Source organism: Aquila chrysaetos, chromosome 24 (assembly GCF_900496995.4).
Source record: "Aquila chrysaetos chrysaetos chromosome 24, bAquChr1.4, whole genome shotgun sequence".
Taxonomy (NCBI): Eukaryota; Metazoa; Chordata; class Aves; order Accipitriformes; family Accipitridae; genus Aquila; species Aquila chrysaetos.
The window spans coordinates 10,748,617-10,768,775 of record NC_044027.1 but is presented as its reverse complement, the minus strand read 5'-3'; the positions used below and the strand labels follow the sequence as shown (position 1 = coordinate 10,768,775).

Here is a 20,159-nt window from a genome sequence, read left to right as displayed (position 1 = left end):
TTATGTGCTGGGTGTATACGCAGTGGGGAGAAAGGAGGAAGGGAAAAACAAAGGAAATCAGCCTGTCCCAAAATGGAGCAGGAAGGGGAGTCTGAAAAGAGCTGTGCTCCAGGATGCCCTACCCAGTGCCCAGTGCCTTCTTCAAGGCTTAATCCCATGGATCATCAAGACGTCCATCACCATCCTCCCAGGGGACGCAGCAGAAGCGGCAGTTACCGAGCACCATCCCGAGCTAGTTCTTAACTGGAAAGTTTGCCAACTCATCAGCTGAGACGCTGCCCATGTCTGTCACAGGACAAAGCTCACTGTCACTGGCAACTACGTGACACAAACATAATCCAGAGCAAATATCACATTTGCAACACTGCTATGCACAGAGTTCCCTGTCTTCCTTGTATTAAAAACCCCCCACGTACTTCATTTCGAAGGTGTGGGGCTGGCACCTGCAGGTATTCCCCATGGCTCTCCGAGGCCCCCAAGTAAGAGCAGTGGGAAATTTCCCAAGGGAGCTCCAGGCTGTCCTTGGATTGTTTCTGACCCCCAGAGCAACTCCTTCACACCAAGCCTGTGGGCAGGCAGAAGGTCTCAAAGGTAAGCAGCTTTCTGGTGAGCGTCTTGCATGTTTTATTAGAGTTATATTTCCACTCATTCATCTGGATAAGTCCAGGATGCACAGTTATAGCCCTCTCCTCTGCCCCATGGCTTCTTCACACTGTTGTGGATGGGCAGCTTTTATTTCAGTGTTTTCCAGCCCCCTCTGGTCACCTGCCCATGAACCAGCTCTGGTGTGTGTTGAGCGCGGTGGTCTTGATGAACTGGCAGAGACAGGGCACGCTGCTGTGCTCCAGGTGCCCCCCTGCCACGGCCCGAGGGAGACGGCCGGTGACCAGGAGCCGGACGTAGCATCCGCTGAAGATAACCAGGAGCTGCTGGGCCATCACCTGGAACAAGCAAGAGAGGTGTCAGAGTAGAGAATCTACCTGCAGGAAGAGTGGATGATACATGAAATACCATTTGCTCCCTCGTTCAAGGACTGTCCTTGTCTGAAGGAAACAGGACAGAAGCCAATGGCATATATAACTGTCCCAGATCCCCTTCTGGTCAGCAGTGCTGGCACACTGTCCCCACGGGGGAGTGACATGAAATGACCGCTCGCCAGTGGGTGGCCAAGGAGCCAGGCTTCTTGGGGACCTGCCTGCTCCGTCACTGCCTCCGGTTGCTTTTTTTTGCCTGTAGATGGCCAGAGAGCTTCAATCTGCAGGGATGTCACCTGCACCAAATTCGCTTAGTAACCCCGAGAGGAAAACTGTAAAATAAATCAAAATCATCCCTTTTGAAACTTCTTGCTGGGCAGGAATGAGGACACATTTGTTGCTCAGCATGGCACAAGTCTTTGAAGGCACACTCCATGGAGGAGACAAAGGCTGAGCACATCCGTGCCTCACCCCCAGCCCAGACACAGGTGCTGGGTCTGTGCATGGACCCTGGGAGACGTTGTCTTCCAAAAGAGGACCCCTGGCCACCAGCAAGGAAAAGCCCAATCCATGAATTCCTCAAGGATTAAGCACTAGCTGCTCAGTAAGCATTAACTGCTCAGCAGTGTCAGGGCTGGAGAAGGTGTGTGTGGACCTCCAGGCTTCCAGGTGCTCCTACTGGTGAAAAAGGAGGTGTCCCCCATGGCTGGCAGCTGCTGAGGGGAGTTTTGGAGCCGAGGTGCCTGGGGAGGTGATTTGGTGCCTCTGTCCGTCAGGGAGGGATATTTCTCATTACCTCTGGTGGGCCCTTGGGAACGAGGTGGAGCAGCTCGTTGCATGTCACGGGCTCTTTATTTGGATTCACTCCACTGGATAAAAGAGGGGACTCTTCACGCGAAGCCTCCTCCTCCGTCCCCAGGTCAGGCCGAACCACCGCCTCCATAACCACACAGAGCTGGTCCAGGCTGTGCTGCAAGCCTGACTGGAAGAGAAAGAGATTTTGGGGGGCCTCCAAAGGCAGCAGCGGTGTCCTGAGGACAGCCTTTAAAGAGCACGATTTCCTCCTGCACATTTTTTACTCCTAGGAGTTATCATTCCAAGAGTCAAAAACAGCATTGGCCAAGAGCCGTGCCCAGCACTTGGAGCTGAGTGTCTTCATCCCACAGCCCTGCTGCTATCATCAGCTGTGTCTTGTGCCAGCAACTGTTCCCAGCATGATGGTCAGAGCCTGGCATGGAGAATCTTGTCTTTAAAAACCATATGAGTTATATCAGCCAATATATGAATTGATGTGTTACTGTCCATCCCCCAATCTGCATTTGTCGGTTCATCCAGGGAGATGAGCAGCTTTGGGATTTTCGGAGGGTTATACTCCCTCACCTCTCATCCTGCAGCCATGGTCAGCAAGGGCAATTCAGTGCAGGAGAGTGCGGTGTTCGTATATTTCTACAAGCGCATAGAGGAAAACATTTTCTTAAGGCCAAGAGGACAAAAATTTTATACAGTTAGCCCAGTACAGTGTTTACTTATTCCTCAGGCTATCCCATTTATTTCAGAAGGACAGCTCAAGGTGTCCACTATTTCAAGTTGTGACACATGCTTTCAAAATTTACCCTTGATTCTTGATGACTTTCCTTTATTAAAGTTGTACAGTTAATTATCCAGACATGCACGTACCACAGGACCTAAACCAATTCCTGCTGAACTGGGCACCGACAGATGCAGTTTATCCACCTCCCAGTCTGTCCAGCTCCCAGTTCACAGCAGGGGATGCCCAGGAGGACACTCAAACACTCGGTTCTCCTTGCCCACCTCCATCCCACCAAAGCCGGGGGCTAGGGGTGGACCTGCACGTGTCCCTGCAGGAGCTCGGGCTGTGCCCACCATCATTTACCTCTCGCGTCCTCTGCAGGTCCGTGATGTGGGCTGCCAAGGACTGGAGGCAGCGCTCCGGGCTGAAGTGCACGAACCACAGCTGGGATGGGCAGGGTTAAGGAAGGGGTCTTTCCACGCTTGCCCCTCCGCAGCCCTCCACCTCTGTGCGGCTCTTGGTACCAACCTTGCAGGAAGCAGAGCAAAGGCAGGTGGTGCCCATGGGGTGCTCAGGACACGGGAACCAAATAACACATCACAGGGCTAATTTTAAGCCAAGAGGGTCTGGGCTAATGCAAAACCTCAAGGGAAAGAGGAAAAGAAGAGGGGTGGCAGGGAATGGGGACATTGCCCCAGAGGGCAGCCAGTCCTCCTGGCACACCTCCTGCATCCTGGTGGGGTGAAAACTGGGATAATCCAGGGCCATTGCCCATCACTCACTCAGTTGCCTTACATCTAAATAAACTGGTGGGTCACCTTGACTTAGCTCCCCTAAACTCCTTCCTGCTTTCTTTCCTTTGTTTCTAGGGATTCATTCCGTTTATTTTTTACAAAATTTACTGTACTTCGTGCTTGTCTTCAGGACGGAGGCACTGTTTGCAAAGAGTCTACCAAGAGCAACATGTTGGGGTTGTTAGTTGTGCCAGCTTTGAGAGCACCAGCCCCCGAGAAGGCAGCCAAAGGTCTTTCCTTGTATATCTACTCAAGCTGCCATTATCAAGGGGATTCAGGAACAGCATAAAAGCTAGAGGGTTAAAACGGATATGACTTTGGAGCAGACTGAGAAATCATAAATCCTTGGGTTGTTTTCTGCTCTCAGGCAGTTCTGGGACACATAGGTAGAGGTGAAGGCTCCTTGGATTAGTCCTCACTTACTGAGGTGCAAAATTATGCTGGTCTGAACAAATGTCTAATTCAGGTTCTTACGTGTTTTCTCCTCATTCTGCGTGACTTCACCCCTGCTGGCCCTCCTGTGGTATTCGCTGCCCCCTTCTCTGACCCTGTGTTTCAGCCTTGGCTCCCCCTCCATTTCTCTTTCATACCTCTGTATATATGGAGGGGAGTGAGGTCCACCAGCAAATCTAGGAGACCATCTCTCTCACCTTCCTTTAACAGTTTCATGCTGTCTTAGAACTCTCTTTTTTCCCCTAAATCTTTGGCTAGTCCAGAAAAGGTATCTCTAAAAAGCAGCAAATGAGCCTCCCTCTACCTAGTTTCTTCAACCCACACTTTTAAAAGGCCATGAAGGTCAGAAGTGCTTGGCAGCTACAGACCTGCCTGCCAGACACACGCACGGTGAAATCAAGTTCTCTAACGTGCCTGAAGGAGGGAGCCCAGGGTTACAAATCACCCGGAGAGCAAAGGCACTTGGATGCTGTTGGCTTAGTTTGTCTCTGCAAGGCAGAACATGAGCTCCCAGGGACAGGCACTCTGGTTTTCTCTGTGTTGGTTTTTTTTTGCCATAGGCATATTGCTGTCACTCTGCTTATAATAAGAATCATTACTGTCATGTAAGTATAATACACTTTCAGGAATAATTGCCTGCCGAAAGGACTAATCCCACTTCAATCTTTTAGACTCATTATTTCCAATTGCCTTTGGGCATATCTCAATCCTCACTTATAGGAGAAGAAAAGATACCCAATCCCTCATGCCATCCAATAGGAGAAAAAATGAATCCTAGAAATCCCACCCACTGGAGATCCTCATGGATCATAACATCAGTGAATACCTCCATATCATTAGCTACCCAGAAGGGGTACAAATGATTCCCTACAGAAAGGATACTTGTAGGATGTTATGTGGTCCATCCAGGGCATCTGTAATCCCTACTATTAAATGGTGTTTGATAAAGATTTCATTGACAGCTGCTAGCCTCACATCTGTATTCACGTTTATCTATTAAAGAATGCAGGAAAAATTAACACACTCTACAGCAAAAGTTGAGCCAGCCTAATGCTACAAACTGCAGCTGGATAATCCCAAATACCACATCTCTGAAAGGAAAGCAGTGACAGGAGCAGTCTGCAGTCAGGCAGGACTGTCACCAGCCGTCAGTATCGGCCTAGCCACCGCTGGTGGATGTCTGTGGAGCCAGAAATCTCACTAAGGATTATTTCTCTTACAGACAAGATGTCTGAAGTGGAATCGACTTCCAGTATCATGTTCTCTTTTCCTTCCCCAGCAGTCCCTGGGTGAAGGACTGCTTTCCTGAACCTCTGTGCACCTGCATGTTTGCCAGGTTTCCCTTTGGAAGAATCATTGCACAGCTGTCATTAGAGGCTTGCTCCTAAACCCGTGCAATTAAAATCAGTGCAAAGACCCCTCTGGATTTTGAATCAAGCCTTTCCAATATTACTTTTCAGATCACTTAGTAATTTCCATACTCCTGTGATTCCTACAAACAAAAGTTGACAACAACCAAGCACTGGATGCTGCAGGCTGGTTGCCTCTCATGCTAACATCATCTCCCTACTTCCTTCCACTGCCCAGTCTACCTCGGTTTTATAATTTTATTGCAATTTCCATGGGTTAGGAGCTGCCTTTTTGTTCTGGACCTGTTGCAAAGTCCAGAGCACCACAGCAACACAAGTAAACGATGCTATTAATGGCTGCACACAGCCGAGACTGCAAGGACCATCGTCAGAAGCAGGGCAGGAGCCAGCTCTGCTGGCGAGCCCCCGTGGCTTCTCACCAGCCGTGGGAGTGCGAACCGCACTCTGCAACAGTTGCTTTATCTCCAGTGACAGCAGGCGCTTGGAGCCAGCCTGCCGGGCTCCAACACCTACTTTTGAGGCATTTTGACACCTAACTTGGCTGTAAAGCATCCCTTGCCTGAACCTGATCTCTGAGCCTGCTGTAAAAATATTCCTTCCTCCCTGGGTAATTCTGTTCTTCGTATGCATCTAGGAGATGACCTGGGTCCCAGCACTTTGGTGGGAGAGAGACCTGCTCCCCACGCACTGCGTGCCTGCACACAAGCGGCCTCCTCTTACCTTCCTCTGGCGACAATCGATAACCAGTATCACAACTACAGTGACTGCTACAGCAGCCAGGGTCACCAGCACGCTGGCCTCCCAGTAGCGTCCGAAGGAACACAGCTGGACTGTGGAGTAAATGTTTGTCCAGAGAGACATGTAGAAAACCTGTAAAAACCCAGAGAGACTGATGATAGCCACAAAACTATGAAAGTGAGATAAGTCACAGGAAGAAGAAAACTACCAGTCCCTTCTCCCAGGGTAATACTTTACCATAAATCAAGTCACACAAGATTTTCAGAGGGTGAGGAAGGACAGAAGTTCTTTCCAATAATAAATAGGGGAAAGAAAGGACTAGAAGGACTGAGTGAGCCCTGGTTTATTATAAATAATTACTAGTCATCAAAGACAGAGAGTGAATTATTAATGATGATTCATACCTAGAGAGGATTTCGACCGAGTTCTTCCATTTAGATAAGAAATGCACTCACTGAGGCATATTGATAATACTTCTAATAGTCCCTGTATTTAGAAAGCTCCTATGTCAAAGCACTCAAGGTGGTGCAGAGACTACTCAATTACAATAACGCTGAAATAGTGGACACTGACACTGGACTCAAGGACTACGCTAAGGACTGACAAACCTGGCCTTTGCATAAAGACAGGCAAAACTGAAATAATTTGGCCTTTACTTTAGATAGCAGACATTTGAGCAGCAGATTGCCTAGAAGCAAATAAGATGTGTACAGCACAGCGTGTCACAGCATCATCTTGCAATAATAAAACTCATTTGCACTAAACAGGCACCAAAACCCTCAAAACACTGAGCACCAATTCCTACAATATTAGTGAAAGGCGAGAAGACATGTATAATTGCTATCCAAAAAAATAAATGCAACTAAAACAAAGGAATCAGATTTTATCACACCCTCAGCACGCTGCATCTTGCTGTAGATGCTAATGATCGGGGTCTCCAGAGAAGCTTCTCTCACCAGAAGACAACAAGCAAGACTAGACAATCACCTCAGTAACCAAAGTTGACTGGTCCATTAGTCTAAATTAGCATCAGAACCAGAATATCTACAGATTTTTAAAATCAAGTTAAAAAATGTCTGATGTAGGTAGTACTACTTCCACATATGCTGGTTATCCAGCCATGGACAGCCTGCTTCGGTGGGACTACCAGCAAGGGGTTGGAGAAGGTGCTTTGCCCTCCATCTACAGAAACTCTGTGAACTGGGATTTCCAAAGGAACCCACTAGGATGTGTAAAAACCAGTATCTCCTCCCCACTCAAACCCCTCTCCCTCCCTGGCCACAAGAATCCCAGGTATAGGTCTTGATGCATCTCAGCGAGCGCATGTCTATGGCAAGCAAGAGACCCCACCGTCCTTACCACGGCGATGGCTATCTGGAATGCTCTGGAGTTGTAGAACAGGTACCGTCTCACTTCAGGCTTCAGGACAGCATCCTGGATTAACCTTCTCCACTGATCCTCTGCCACCTGCTCAGGGAGCAAACAGAAAACTAGGTCCACCCTCCAGTTTTGGGCTCCTAGTCCCATCAGAACTAGCCTGGGCAGTCACCGAGGGGCCAGGCTGGCGCTGTGACTGAAAGTTCTGTCCCAGAGCACCCTCCCGCAGAGTGCACCTCCAATCTCATCCATACAGCTGTCACAGACCAAAAACTTGTGTTCTTGCCTCATTTGCAGTGAGTAATATCTCCCTGGAAAGTGCAGGGAAAATCACAAGAGAAAACCACCTTTTTATGACAAAGGACAAGACAAGACAGATTGTCCCAGGGATGCTCCATCCCATCAGAGTGACTTTCAAGCAATTCAATAGAACCTATGTTGAATGGGTTTCTTCATGGAGGTTTAAGTCGAGATCATTACAGTTGATTTGCAGTCCATGGGGAATAGACTGAAGTTGAACTGAAACAAGCGACTCTCAAACCAAAAAAGAGAAAAGCTGTCTGTGATGTGGGTGCAAATGCAAATGATGCTAATGCAGCTAGCATTCACTCCTACAGGGTCCCCGGGGGAGATAAGACGAGGAGCTTACCTGAACCCCAAGGGACTTCAATTTCTCTGCACAAAGCTCCATGTCAAAGGAGGTGGCTGAGCAGTTGTTGTCCACGCTGAGCACCATGAGCACCTGGCCATTGGGGCGTTCTGCAAGAGCCCAAAGGAGTCATGAGCACAGCTCTGGTATGGGTTTTCCTCCCAGCAGCTAAGTAGCATGTGGCAAAGGGAAGGCTGAGGAATGCAGACCACCCTGACATGTTTTAAATGGATCCAGAATACCCCCTTGGACATTTCTAAGAACATCACAAGGAACTTTGGAAGCAGCCTGATGTCCCCTGTAAGGCAACAACCTACAAAAAGGGAGGAAACCCCAAACACATTCCAGGAGTGAGCAGTCACAGATAAGATGATGCTCTGATCTTCAGCAGGATAATGTCTTGTCTCACTGATCCCTGACAGAAAGGACAATGGACTCAAGCTCCTCCGTGTTGCTAAGGCTATCTACCTCTTAGAGAGAGATCCCCCATTGCCTACCCACCCCAAGAAAAAGCTTGAGCCATCAAATTAAAGTGCTTTCCACTAATCACATTGTCTGCGATGTGGCAGGGCTGTCCTGGAGCATGAGCCCCATAGGTCCTCCAGCACCCAGTTCCCATCTCCAGCAGTGCTCCTGGGCAGCATGGCTCTGCTCAAGGGTCTCAGCTTCCCAGTTTCAGCTAGGGCTAGGATCAGAGATGTAATCTAGAGACACAAGTTGCAGTCAGGAGCCTAGAAAGTGTGAGGACAGCCTGTCCTAGATTTGAGGAGCAGGCTGCTCCGAGCTGAGGCACAGCAGCCTTGGAGCAGCACAGGAGAGCTGTGATCTCCAGGCATCCCATCTGGCATTCATCTAGAGTTTACACAAGCTGTGCTACGTCAAGGGGAAGAGATCGAGTCTAAGGAAGTGGCTTGTTCAGATGAGATCCTGTTTCACTGAAACATTTCACCCTGCTTTCCTTCCCATTTGCAGATCCGGGGTCAGCCAGGTGTCCCCTGGGGCTGCTCCTGCTGACACTGCCACTTAGTGCTCTCCCAGACTGCTGTGCTGGCTGAAACGCAGCATGCACTCACCTTCCCCTTCTCTCCCACCTATGTCCTTCATCCTCATCATCTCTTCACTGCTCAGGAACAGGAGATGCCAAGTGAAATGAGTCAATTACATTACAATAGGGCGTGACTTCATCGAGTAAAAAAGGGAAGAGTAGATGCATCTGAAACCTCCAGGATAACAAGGTCCTGCTTGTTTGCTGAGGTTTATCTCCTCCTGACACAGAGCAGTGGAGGCGGTGAGTATAAAGCAAGAATAAAAACAAATGGCCCCAGCCTTGGGCTTGGCTGTCCTGTTCTCCATGGCTTTGGTCAAGTTGCTTGGCACAAAGTCTAGCAAGTTCGGTGCCAAGCTGAGATCCCCGAGATTTGCAGAGGGGCTCAGCTCCTTGACGCCTGCTGGAGTGACAAGAGCTGCTTCGCCCCTGCAAAAACTGAGCACTAAGGAGGTGCCATGAACTGACCAAGCAAAAAGGATGCCCTGCTGAATGGTGCGTGGAGGTCTCAGTGAGAACAGCCAACCATGGCACTGCCTTCTGTCTCTGCACAGCACCTCAGGTGGTTTTGGAAGTAGTGCTGCAGAGAGGGAGCAAATTGTTACTGGGGAAGGGAGTCACTCAGAAAGCACAGGTCAAGTTTCCCAAAGATTTCTTGACTTTTGAAGGCTAAGAGAAGAGGACTTCCAGGGTCCTGGTTTTCAATAGGTGGATGTCCATTCATTCCTATATATCAGGCTTTCCAAAAAAGTCAGTGTCTCCATCCCCTCCCCAAAATGCTGAAACATCCATAACATTTAGTCACTTTTGCAAATGAGTTGCTGTTAATGAGCATCTTTGAAAAATCTGTCTTCTGTTATTTTAAGGGCACTGTAATCAGTACTGCCTTTCTCCTTATCATCAACAAATTGCTCGCTTACCTTTCGCCCACTGCATGGATCCGTCCTTTAAATCACTCTTACAGTAGAGGATGGAGGAAAGCGACCTGTTTTTCTCAATCCCACCAGCTTGGCTTTTATGGGCCATGCTGAAGGTGCCTCTCCTTGAGGGACTCCATGTCGTATTGTCAGAAATCCAGCACTTTGTATATCTGCCTTATCTTTCACTGCTAAGAAACACCGGTTCAGCCCCAAGGCAGCAGGCAGCCGGCTTGCTCTCCTCTTGGGCAGCAGATTGTGAAATCCTCATTCACATTCCCTCCGACGACTTCTTCGAGATCCTGCTTTCCATGAGCAAGGAGGCATTTTCTAGCCCTGAAAAGAGGAAAAGTAAATCCCAAATCTTGCAGAGACAGCAAAAAAAAGGGTAACAGCACAGACTACTTGGGTGTACTCTGCTCTTTGAACCCCGCTCCCTGTGGATGTTATCACCAGTAGGTGTTAGCCAGCTGTGAGTGGAGTACGCACAGGCTCACCTTTTGCTGCAATTACCCTTTTTCTTTCATTAATAGGTGGAAAAGTTATCCTTAAATATTCCTTAAATTATCCTGACATCCTTAATTATTCATATTTTGTAAACAATTAGTCAAGAAATAGGCAGGATTTCTCCTTGCGAAGCCAACAGGCTTTTTGCTATTGCTTTCAGCAGGCACTTTCAGAAGAAAGTGGAGACGGTGTAAATGCCCCTCCCTGGAAGCGATGCACCCCACTCACTGACGCCGTGGGTAATTCCCCACCACACGAAGGAAGCAGTGCAGATAAGGAAGAAAAATGCATCCACTGAAGGCAGAGGCAAGCAGGAGCTCTCACCCAGCAGGAGCAAAGCCTTTGAGGGTCTCTGCTTTCCTCTCCCCTCTCCTCTCCACCGCGGGCAGTGCAAGAAGCCGACGGGGCACGTCCCCGCAGCAGGCACCATGCCCCCCATTTTTCCAGGCAAATGCTGCTGACGTAGGTCTCTAACCTACTGCCAGGACCTGTGGGTGGTTATTAAAGCAAATGCTTGGAAGACTCTGAAGTTTACTTTTCAATTATCTTCCACTCACGTGGGTCAGCTGCATCCACACTGGCTCTCCAAAACTACCATTTACTTTTTAACCTCCGCTTGGTCTTACTTTTGCACCAGGAGCCTGTTGCTGTCTCTTGGTGTAAGAGTACCTCACAGAGCTCATCCGTTCTTCTTCCAAAGAGGATTGCTTTATTTTTGATTGATGGTTGTTGCTGCAATTACCCCCTTACACAAAGCCAGGATAGTCACCAGTTGAAGGACTGTCGAAAAGGAAGTTGAGGCAAGAGAAACAACATGAAAGGTTCTTCTGATTGCAGAAAAAACCTGCAGAGGGCTGGAAACTCACACTTAAAGGAATCAAGCCATGGTACACATTGCACAAGAGATGTGCAGTGTGTGTGTGCATACACAGGATGGGCACAGCACCCACTTTTCACCAGCGCAGCTGTGGAGCAGTTCTGCTGTACGTTGAGTGTGGCTCTCCTCTGCAATTTCTTTGCCAAGCATGGGCAGCCACGTGTTACACAGCACATCTCCCAGCACCAAAAGGTGGATTCAGACAGTGAATTTTCTCACTCCTTTCCCCCTTTTGCCTTCAATCCCTTTGGGTTAGCATCAAACAGAAGGGAAAATGAAAAACAAGACAGAAAAGCCCACACAGAACAGCAGCAAAGCAAAGAGTCAAAAAACAGAGGAAACAAAAGGAAAACCTAATTAAAACCTACCACCCTGTTGTTGCTGCTGTCACGTTAAGTTAGAGGTGAATCAAGGCTCTCTGACTTAGATGTTGAGAATTTTGAATCTCTGGAGGACAGTCCCCAGGAGACAACAGCAAATGGTGCAGCAGGGTGAGGGCAGCTCAGCCTTCCCCAGCCCGTCAGGGAGCTGCAGGAGGGGAACAGCCTTCCCCAGCCAGGATGAGCTTGTCAGCAAAAGCAGCTTTGCTTTTACCTCTTTGTGCAGCATAGACCTCGTTTGGCTCCATTGCCTTTTGCTGCAGAACAACTGCCCGTTTTTGGAGATGGGTCCCCCCCAAATCTTCCCCTGCCGCCTCCTGTGCTAACACCAGGGGCATCCTCTCATCTCCTGCACTCCCCAGGCTCTGTGTCTCTCTACATCTCTTCTTATTCTTTATGCAACGCCGACATCTCTCTGGTGACTGCCTCCTTCAGGCTATGAACCTTCTTTTTAGGACACCTCCAAGCCCTAGCTAAACATTATAGAAACATTCAGCAAGTCCTTCTGCTTCATTTCCACAGCAGCTGGCAGAGGCTTACCTGGTCCAGCTCGCTTCGTGGTCCTGGGGAGCCAGCTCAGGTCCCTCCTCCTCCTCCTCACTGTCCTTTATCTGCCACCATCCCACTCCACACTGCCCAGATGCTGGGCTGTCCCACCCAGGGACTGTGCAGGGATGTCTCCGGTCCCGCAGCCCCAACCTGCGTGGAGAAGGTCACTCTCTTCCCTGCATCTCCCGGGGACCACGGACTAACCAGGCACAGCTCACCCAAGGCAAAAAGCCTGTGCCCCCGTGCTCCCTCCCATTACCCTAAGCTGCAAGCACCAACTTGCAAAATCTCCCTTGTGCATGTGACTTTTCCCCTAGGCTGGTTTCAGAAACATGGTTTTAACCCTCTAGAGTTCCTCAAAAGTGCTTCCGCACTGAAGACACAGCCATGGGAGGAGATTCTGCCACAGGAGTTATCCTCACCTTTTGCAGGGTGGGGGTCCAGAGCTGGAGCTGGACCCTAAAGGCTGTGAAGAGCTGAAGAGTGGCACAGACGGAAGGCTGTCCTCCTCCTCCTCAATCAGCTGGGCAGGACTCACGAAGTACAAATCCCAAGGTTGCGTGAGATTAATTGCCGTGAATATATTAATGAAAGCTAAGCATCGACGATGGGGCTGGAGAAATCAGAAGAGCTGAACGAAGATCAAGGCTGAGAACGGGTCACTGTATATTTAGCAAAAGGTCATGTTAAAGCACAGAGAAACAGGAATAAGGTGCAGAAGGGGGAACCGTAACCCTCCTCAAAACAGGAGGCTGCGCTGGTATGACACGTGGGTGCGAGTTTCCTCTCCAGCTGCTGTACTCCGAAGAAAAGCAGTAGGCTCTAACACACAGTCGGACAGACCCCCCAGAAGAGCTTCACGTGCTGGGGAAGTCATTCACTTTCATGCAAAGAGATAATGCTGAGAGACGCCACAGAGGAGAAGACTCCTTTGCCTGGGAATTACAGTTTCACGGCTCACCAAAAGCTAGAGGATCCATGGAGGCTAGGAACAGAGTGAATCAAGTATCTTAGTGACTGTTAGTCTTAGTGAATGGTTTAAAAAAAAAAAAAAAAAAAAAAGCAGCTTTATTGCAGTGCCTGTGTACACTTCCTGGAGAAAATGTCGTTCTCTTGGAGGGATGAATTTCTGCAGCCCTGCTTGCTCCAGACATTGCTGAGCAATGCGTTCATTACATCACGTGGCTGCATGGGCAACAGACTCCAAAGCTGCTTAACTACATGGGATCTTGTTACACTGGAAACAGGCAACTCGCATAGTAACATTGTCCAGGTATTGAGAAAAATCAGATAAATCTCTTGCTGTTGTCACTAGCTCAAGGCCCAGCTCAAATCCCCACCCAAGATAGGGCCATGCAAAGCTTTAGGTTCTTTTGCAAACAATTCTCATCAAAAGCTTTGGCTTCGTTTCCTCCTCTTTTCACCCACGTAAAGATCCTGCCAGAGAGAGGATATGACAACCAAAGTGCTTAGAAAGAGCACTGTCAGCTCACTGCAAAGAAATGCCCGAGGCAAAACTCTGTGTGGGCAATAAACTTCAAAGCAATGTTCATTACCTGCACCACGTACACCGTACACCTCTTGTTTAGCAAGACGTGCATGTATGGGCTGATCTTGGCATCAACACCTCATCCCACCAGCACAAGCAGAAAAATCCTGCTCATATAAAAGGCCACACACTATTAAATCTTTAGGAATTTTTAGACTGACAGGCTTTGTCTCTGAAGGTTTTCAAAGCATCTGTTTCACACCTATCTAAGGAACCAAGGAGGAAGATCCACAGAAGCTTAAACAAACCTAAATGGAAGGCAAGGTTTTCCAGTTATTTTTCTGAGATAGTTTTCCACCCAACCACCTCCCTGAACTTGCAGCTCTGGCCCAAAGGAGATGATGGATCTGCAGGTTGCATTGTAAGGAGTCAGGGTCTCCTAGCCCGACTCTTCCTGACTTCAGCAGTCATCAAGCCACATGCTCAGAAACCTTTTGCAGGTGTTAATTTTCTGATCACCTTATTTGGGGCACATTTTTTATGCTTTTGTTAGGCAAGTGAGATCCTACCAAGTATCTTCTCAATCCAAGCAGGTATCCTGTAGTCACAGGTCCCACAGAATAGTCTATAAAATATTCAGTGATTAATATATTCCAGTAAACACACATTTTAGATTCTAGCTGGACAATAAGCTGCTGTTGTATTTGCACATATGCCTTTATATCTGGGCTTCTGATACACAAAGATGTGTCTGTAACATTCCTACCTGACCTATTAATAGCCCTACCAAAACTTTAACATTAGAAATTTAACCCTTTTAAAGCCAAGAGGGAAAGCTGTAATTAACAGCAAATGCAAAGTCAATCAGTAAACTAGAAAGGACTTTGGAGAGAGTCAGGCAAAGGCTCACAAGAAATAGGGAACTATTTGACTGTAAAACAGAGAGAGGACGCTGGCAGGATCCCAACGCAGACTGGAGGTGCTTCTGTTTCGCGGAGCCCAGTTGACACCCTTTGAAAGTGGCCCCATTTAAAAATGAAAGTCTGCAAATTAAGGTCTTCCAAAAACTGAAATGAGAATGAATGAAATGAATGAAAATGAATGAAAATGCAGAATTCTCTGCTCCAGGAAGCATCGTGTCGGCTCTATGTTCAGCTTGTGCTGGCTGGCAGGAGATTTGGGGATTTGTTTTATGCAAATCAGTGTTAAGGCAGCTTGAGGTTTGTCTTGAGCTTTACTCACTTGTATTTATGAAGAAGCATGTCCTGACTTACATTAACCCACAACAAAGCTATTTGCAAAGTCTCCCTCTATCACTTCACTTGCTTTTTGCCTATTTTCTGCTTCCTGGTCTCAACTCTCCCATAATTAAGTGATGACCTCCCACTGCAGCCTTCTCACGAAGGGACACTTTCACCCTGCTGTCAAATGAGACCTCACCCTTCTTTCCAACGTGACTGAAACCAGCTGCCAGGGCCAACAGTTATTAGGGGACAAAACCCAACCGCACAGCCGCAGGACATGGGGTCAGCAGGACTCCAGCGGTGGCGATGCTGGAGCCTCCACAGCCATCCGCCCCACAACCTTCCTGGTAAAAAGCACTTCTAAACTAAATCCTTCCCATTTCAAATGAAGCTGGTTACTTCTTCTAGCCTCAGTGAATCTGGTGAAGAATTCAATGTCTGTCCACTCTGAAACAACCTCTAATTTTTTTCGAGACTTCTCTACTCTCCACTGTCATGGAGTCTTTAGACAAAATAATCCCTTACCTCCCCATCATCATCATCACTCTGAGCCGCATTTGCCAAAGCTCCCCGGGCTCCTTGATGCTCTATTCAAAGAGCAATTTATTTTCATCTTTTTCAGAGCCCAGTGTCCAAACAGGACACCGAGACCTCACCACATTCATGAGCGTTAACAACTCTCTCTTTCTCACTTCCATCTTATGTAGGACACTTGAATCAATATGCTGTACAGTGGTGACTTCATTTCAAAACCAAAACATTTGCTGAGTCTGGGGGAGTTCACCCTCATTTTCACAATTTCAGCTGTACAGCTGGTTATTGATTGCTTGGGTTTTGTGTATTTGATTTCACCTTTCTCAGTTCAGCGTTACACTTCTTTTCAGGGAGTCTCATGCTATTGGTTTCAGATCATTTCTCCCATTTATCAAGATCATTTTGAATTATAATTCAGTCCTCTGTACTGTTTGTGTCTCTTCCCAGCTTGATGCCCTGGACATATATTATAACTGTACTCCTTATTCCATCATGCTGCATTAATGAATATATGGCAGGGAACCTGATTCCAGGAAAAAAATATCTGCCATTTGAAGTGCTTTCCCAGACTGACAGTAACCACCGATACCTCCTGTCCTCAGGGATAACCTCATCCTTTATCATGTTCTTAATATCATTTCCAAGATCACTTTTCACTACTTCAAGTCCCACTGCTTTAAATGCTGAAACATATACTCTTTAGTCTCCTTCTTCCTATTCCGACTCCTAAGACCATATTCTCTCTATATTTACTACATGGTTTGAAACACTTAACTTTTTTGCAATATTTGAAAGGCCGATAATGCATCACTTATTCCTGCTTTATTTGCCATAGTCTGCACACGACTGCAGTTTCTCCCTACATAAGCCTTGTCTGTGGCTGTGCACACTGCAGCGGTGAGCAGCAGCCAACATGGGCAGATCTCATTCTCTTTTGATGAAACTGCATTTTCAGTGACTAACTGTTCCATCTTTTTTTTTTTTTCCCAGTGAGCCTTAATTAGGAGAACAATGTTGTTGAAAGCCTTGTCTTGCCCTTCCCCTCTCTTCCTGCACACAAAGTCTTCTTTCACGGACTCTGAGTTGGGGTTTTTTTTGTCAAACAGCTCAGCAAAGCTGACAGATTGACAGTCATAAAATATAAAAACTTTATTTCACAATATCCCTAAATTACATGTTTCAAATGAAAAATGACACTTGCTTAAGGCATAAAGTGTAGTTCTTGGTTTTTTTCCCTAGTTCTGCCTTTTTCCTATGAAGACTTAAAGTATTATTCTTTTTATTATGGTAATGTAAAAACCTCTCTCTTGTATCTCAAATTAGGAGGGAAAGCTTGCTATGTGCCTTGGATAATGATTCAGCTATTGATCCAGAAGATGCTTTATTAGATTATTTTGAGACAGCTGAATGTAATTTAATACCTATTTATTTTCTATTCCTATGCCAGTCCGAGATACAATCTTTTCTGCATGAAATTAGTACTTTCTCCTTTCAACCTCAAAGAAAGATTACACTATGCTCCTTTCTTGGATTAGTTTGGGGAACTTTTTCAACGAAACATTAATCTTGAGGGTTCTTGACAGTCTTTTAATACTTTGAAGCCAAAACCTCAGCTGGGATCAGTGGGTTCTATGCTTGTCTTTCTTATTATGCATTAATGCAAGAACTAGTGATGTCAGATAAAAGGGAAAGAGTCCAAATGAGGAAAATAGATACAAAGAGGAAAAATGAGCAGGTTTCATACAGGCAGAGAGAAGGAAGAGGAATGGCATTCTTTTTACATAGTTATTTGTAACCTACAGATAGGAGTGCGTGACGGTACACCAGAACGGCAAGAAAGTACAAGAGTATTTAGGTCAGTCAAAATGAGGGTGTGCTTTTATAAGACTGAGCCCAGCTACTCTACATGCAGCTATTGCTGCGTCAACCGCATCTCCCACGAGCTGCCTCACAGGCCAGAAACTGCTGGTTTTTCTGCAGGGTTACTTATTGCCAACTAATTCTGCTCACTCGGGTCAGATGGGCACCAGTGCAGGAGAAAACAGCAGGAGCCCAAAGCTGTGGATAGAAGGGAGGGGAGAAGGACTGCCAGCACCTTGATGGGCTTATATCTAGCATTAAAAAAGAGCTCCAACTTTAATAAAGATCATCAGGAATTGTGTAGGGACCTCACAAAAGCAGAAGAATGAGGAATTTAAGGTTGCCAAATTTTGGCTTACACATTGGAATACCTTTAATGATTCGTTTATGTTACCATCTAGCAGCCAGCCTGTCACTACAAGGCAGAACGAGGAACAGCTCATCGATCTTCAACAGTAGCCACAGCACTGGGAAAATTTAGGGTCCTCTCTGATGTTTCTGAAACTGTCCAAATGAAGATTCCAGGGGAGTTTCTGATAAAGCACTGGAAGTCAAAATTGCTCCCCTCTTAATGAAAGTTCTCTCAAACTCCTGGACTCCAGATACGGGGTTATGGGTGACTTCCCCTCCTTTATTTCTCTGTTTGGACCCTGGAAAGGGAGGAACGGAAAAGAGCAGGGGGGATCTTTAGAGGGGAAAATTACTTTCTCTGAAACAAACAAAAAAAAATTACAAGTTAAATATCACACAAAATGCTCCTACAAAAATAATTAAATGATGATTTCTCTTATGTCACAGGAAGCACCATGAACCAAATGCAAAGGAGCATGCTCCCCTGCCATTCCACACTGTCTGAATGCATCTTCCAGCAGTGGCACCACCTTGCCCTTCGCCTGCTTTCTGCAGCCCCTGGTGGGATCACCCAGGCTGTGAATGACTGGTGAGGGACCTCCCTGCCGCCACTGCACACACGTTTCATCCTTCCTGTTCATTACCAGACCTTTCTCTCATGTTTTTGGATTTAACTGCAACAAACGCACAGGGGATCGAACCCATACTGGCTCTGAACTGACCAAAAAAACCCCAAGCATCATTAGACAGAGCAGAGGTGGCGGACCTGAGTGGGATCAGGGCCTTTGACTTCCCCTCTGCCTCCCCTGCCAGAGGGGTGCTGAGCTCTTTAACTGCTCTTTATTAACTCCTTGCTTGAACAGTGAGAAGGAGATGCTGACCTTCAGACCAAACAGCGCAAGCTGCGTGGGAAGCAAGCTCTGTCAACACAGACGTGCCTTAAAAATTGAACTCTGGCTTCAAGCAGCACAAATGCATGTCCTAATTATACCTCGTACTGCACGTTAAGCCATCCAGATGACACTCATATTCTGGTGTTAATAAGCCATTTGTCCATCTGGTGCTTGTACAGATGACACACCTTCTCAATGGCATTTTAAAAGCAAAAAGTATTAACTCTATAAATAGATGTCCGAAAAGAAATTCCACAAAAATCAACTCCAAACTGTTGTTGCTGAACATGGATGTGACTGGAGCCAAACTGCACTGTGTAAATCCTAATATGCCTGCGCTGATCCCAGAAAAGTGCTTATTTGCAAGCAGTTTTAACTGGGAGACACCAACAGCAGTAGCCACTCACTTGACATTGCACAAACAAGACACGAGTGCTGACCACTTCTTACCTCCATACAGCACCAGGACTCTGACCATCCTGGCAGTTGGGTGGCATTTCCAGGGATGAAAGCTCAAACTAAGGGAATCAGACAGCGACGTATGTACCCAAAGCTGCTTCTGGCCCTTTCTGTGGCACAAGAGCAAGCTATGGCTCATATACATGGGGCCACATCTGCAAGGGATTATGGAGGCAGATGAGCAGCAGGGAGAATTTGGAGAGAGATTTGTACTAGCAGCTGGGGTAGGTTTTACTCTTACTAACCAAACTTGCTGCAAAAAGTCTAGAAAATCAGATTTCAGAGGCAAGGAGTTGTATGCCCAACTCCATACCTCTGTCAGTAGAAAACTGCTCCCTGCAGAGTATTCTTCTGGCACAGACCTGACTTGGGCACGAAGACAGCAGTAGATCTCCCTTTCCCAGAGCATCACAGTGCAAGATGAGAGAATCTCAATTTAAAACAAAGTATCTACACTGCAAACAAAGCCAGCCTTCCTGGAAAGCAGTAATTGGAAATACTCGCTTCTGTGCAAAGTTAGAGTCTGGTAATTCTAACTAGTTAAGTTTCAGGGAAATATTACAGAAAATTTTTATTCTTGCAGCACAGTGTTCTAAAGGGAGCATCTTCACACCACCTTTTGCCAAGAGGAAATAATCAGGGAAGTGTTTTTCTTTTTCGCCTGCCTCTTACTATTCTAGAGAGCAAGGACAGAAAGTCTTCATCAACAAAAGGAAACTTACGAACCATCATGAGAAACTGGGGCATGCGCTGTATTTTTTCTGGACAGAGTAGCAGTCTTTTACCGATAAACAAACGGGATGAAAGTGCTAATTACAGCCCGGAGCTAGGAGGACTTTTATTAGGACTAACATGCTGGAGTCTGAGCACCTGTTCTCAACAGGAAGAAATGTTTCATCTCCAAAGGACAGACTAGAATTAGCATGGCTGCAACCTTTTATGAGGCCATAGTACCTCTCCAGTCATTAGACCAGACTGATTAAAACTGCCTTGATCCTGTTCTCCTTGTACTGACCTGGCTTTTTCCCCAGCCTGGCACATTTACCTTTGCAGGAGGCTTTTGTTTCAATTTTACAACCCGTTTAATAGCTTGAATTCCTAAAGAGATCCTTTCAGAACTACAACACACTATCATAAAATATTACAACAGAAGACACCATAGCAGTCT

General features: G+C 46.9%; 1 protein-coding gene across 11 annotated transcripts; it reads right to left on the bottom strand.

Annotated features, from left to right (window-relative positions):
• Positions 1–600: 600 nt before the first annotated feature.
• TMEM268 (transmembrane protein 268) lies at positions 601–14,572 on the bottom strand. 11 transcript variants are annotated; one of them, XM_030000094.2, is made up of 11 exons: positions 12,584–14,570; positions 12,153–12,311; positions 9,852–10,184; positions 8,960–9,065; positions 7,887–7,996; positions 7,220–7,327; positions 5,843–5,992; positions 4,635–4,745; positions 2,869–2,949; positions 1,771–1,956; positions 601–941 (listed from the first exon to the last, which is right to left on the bottom strand). In XM_030000094.2, the coding sequence occupies exons 4-11, from the start codon at positions 8,997–8,999 to the stop codon at positions 762–764; spliced, it is 966 nt and encodes a 321-aa protein (XP_029855954.1). In that variant the 5' UTR covers positions 9,000–9,065; positions 9,852–10,184; positions 12,153–12,311; positions 12,584–14,570; the 3' UTR covers positions 601–761. The 11 variants fall into 11 exon arrangements, with proteins under 11 accessions (XP_029855954.1, XP_040975718.1, XP_040975719.1 ...); XM_041119784.1 differs by lacking the exon at positions 8,960–9,065 and adding an exon at positions 10,680–11,135 and having other exon boundaries at positions 12,584–14,569; XM_041119785.1 differs by lacking the exon at positions 8,960–9,065 and adding an exon at positions 10,680–10,843 and having other exon boundaries at positions 12,584–14,569.
• Between the last annotated feature and the right edge of the window lie 5,587 nt (positions 14,573–20,159).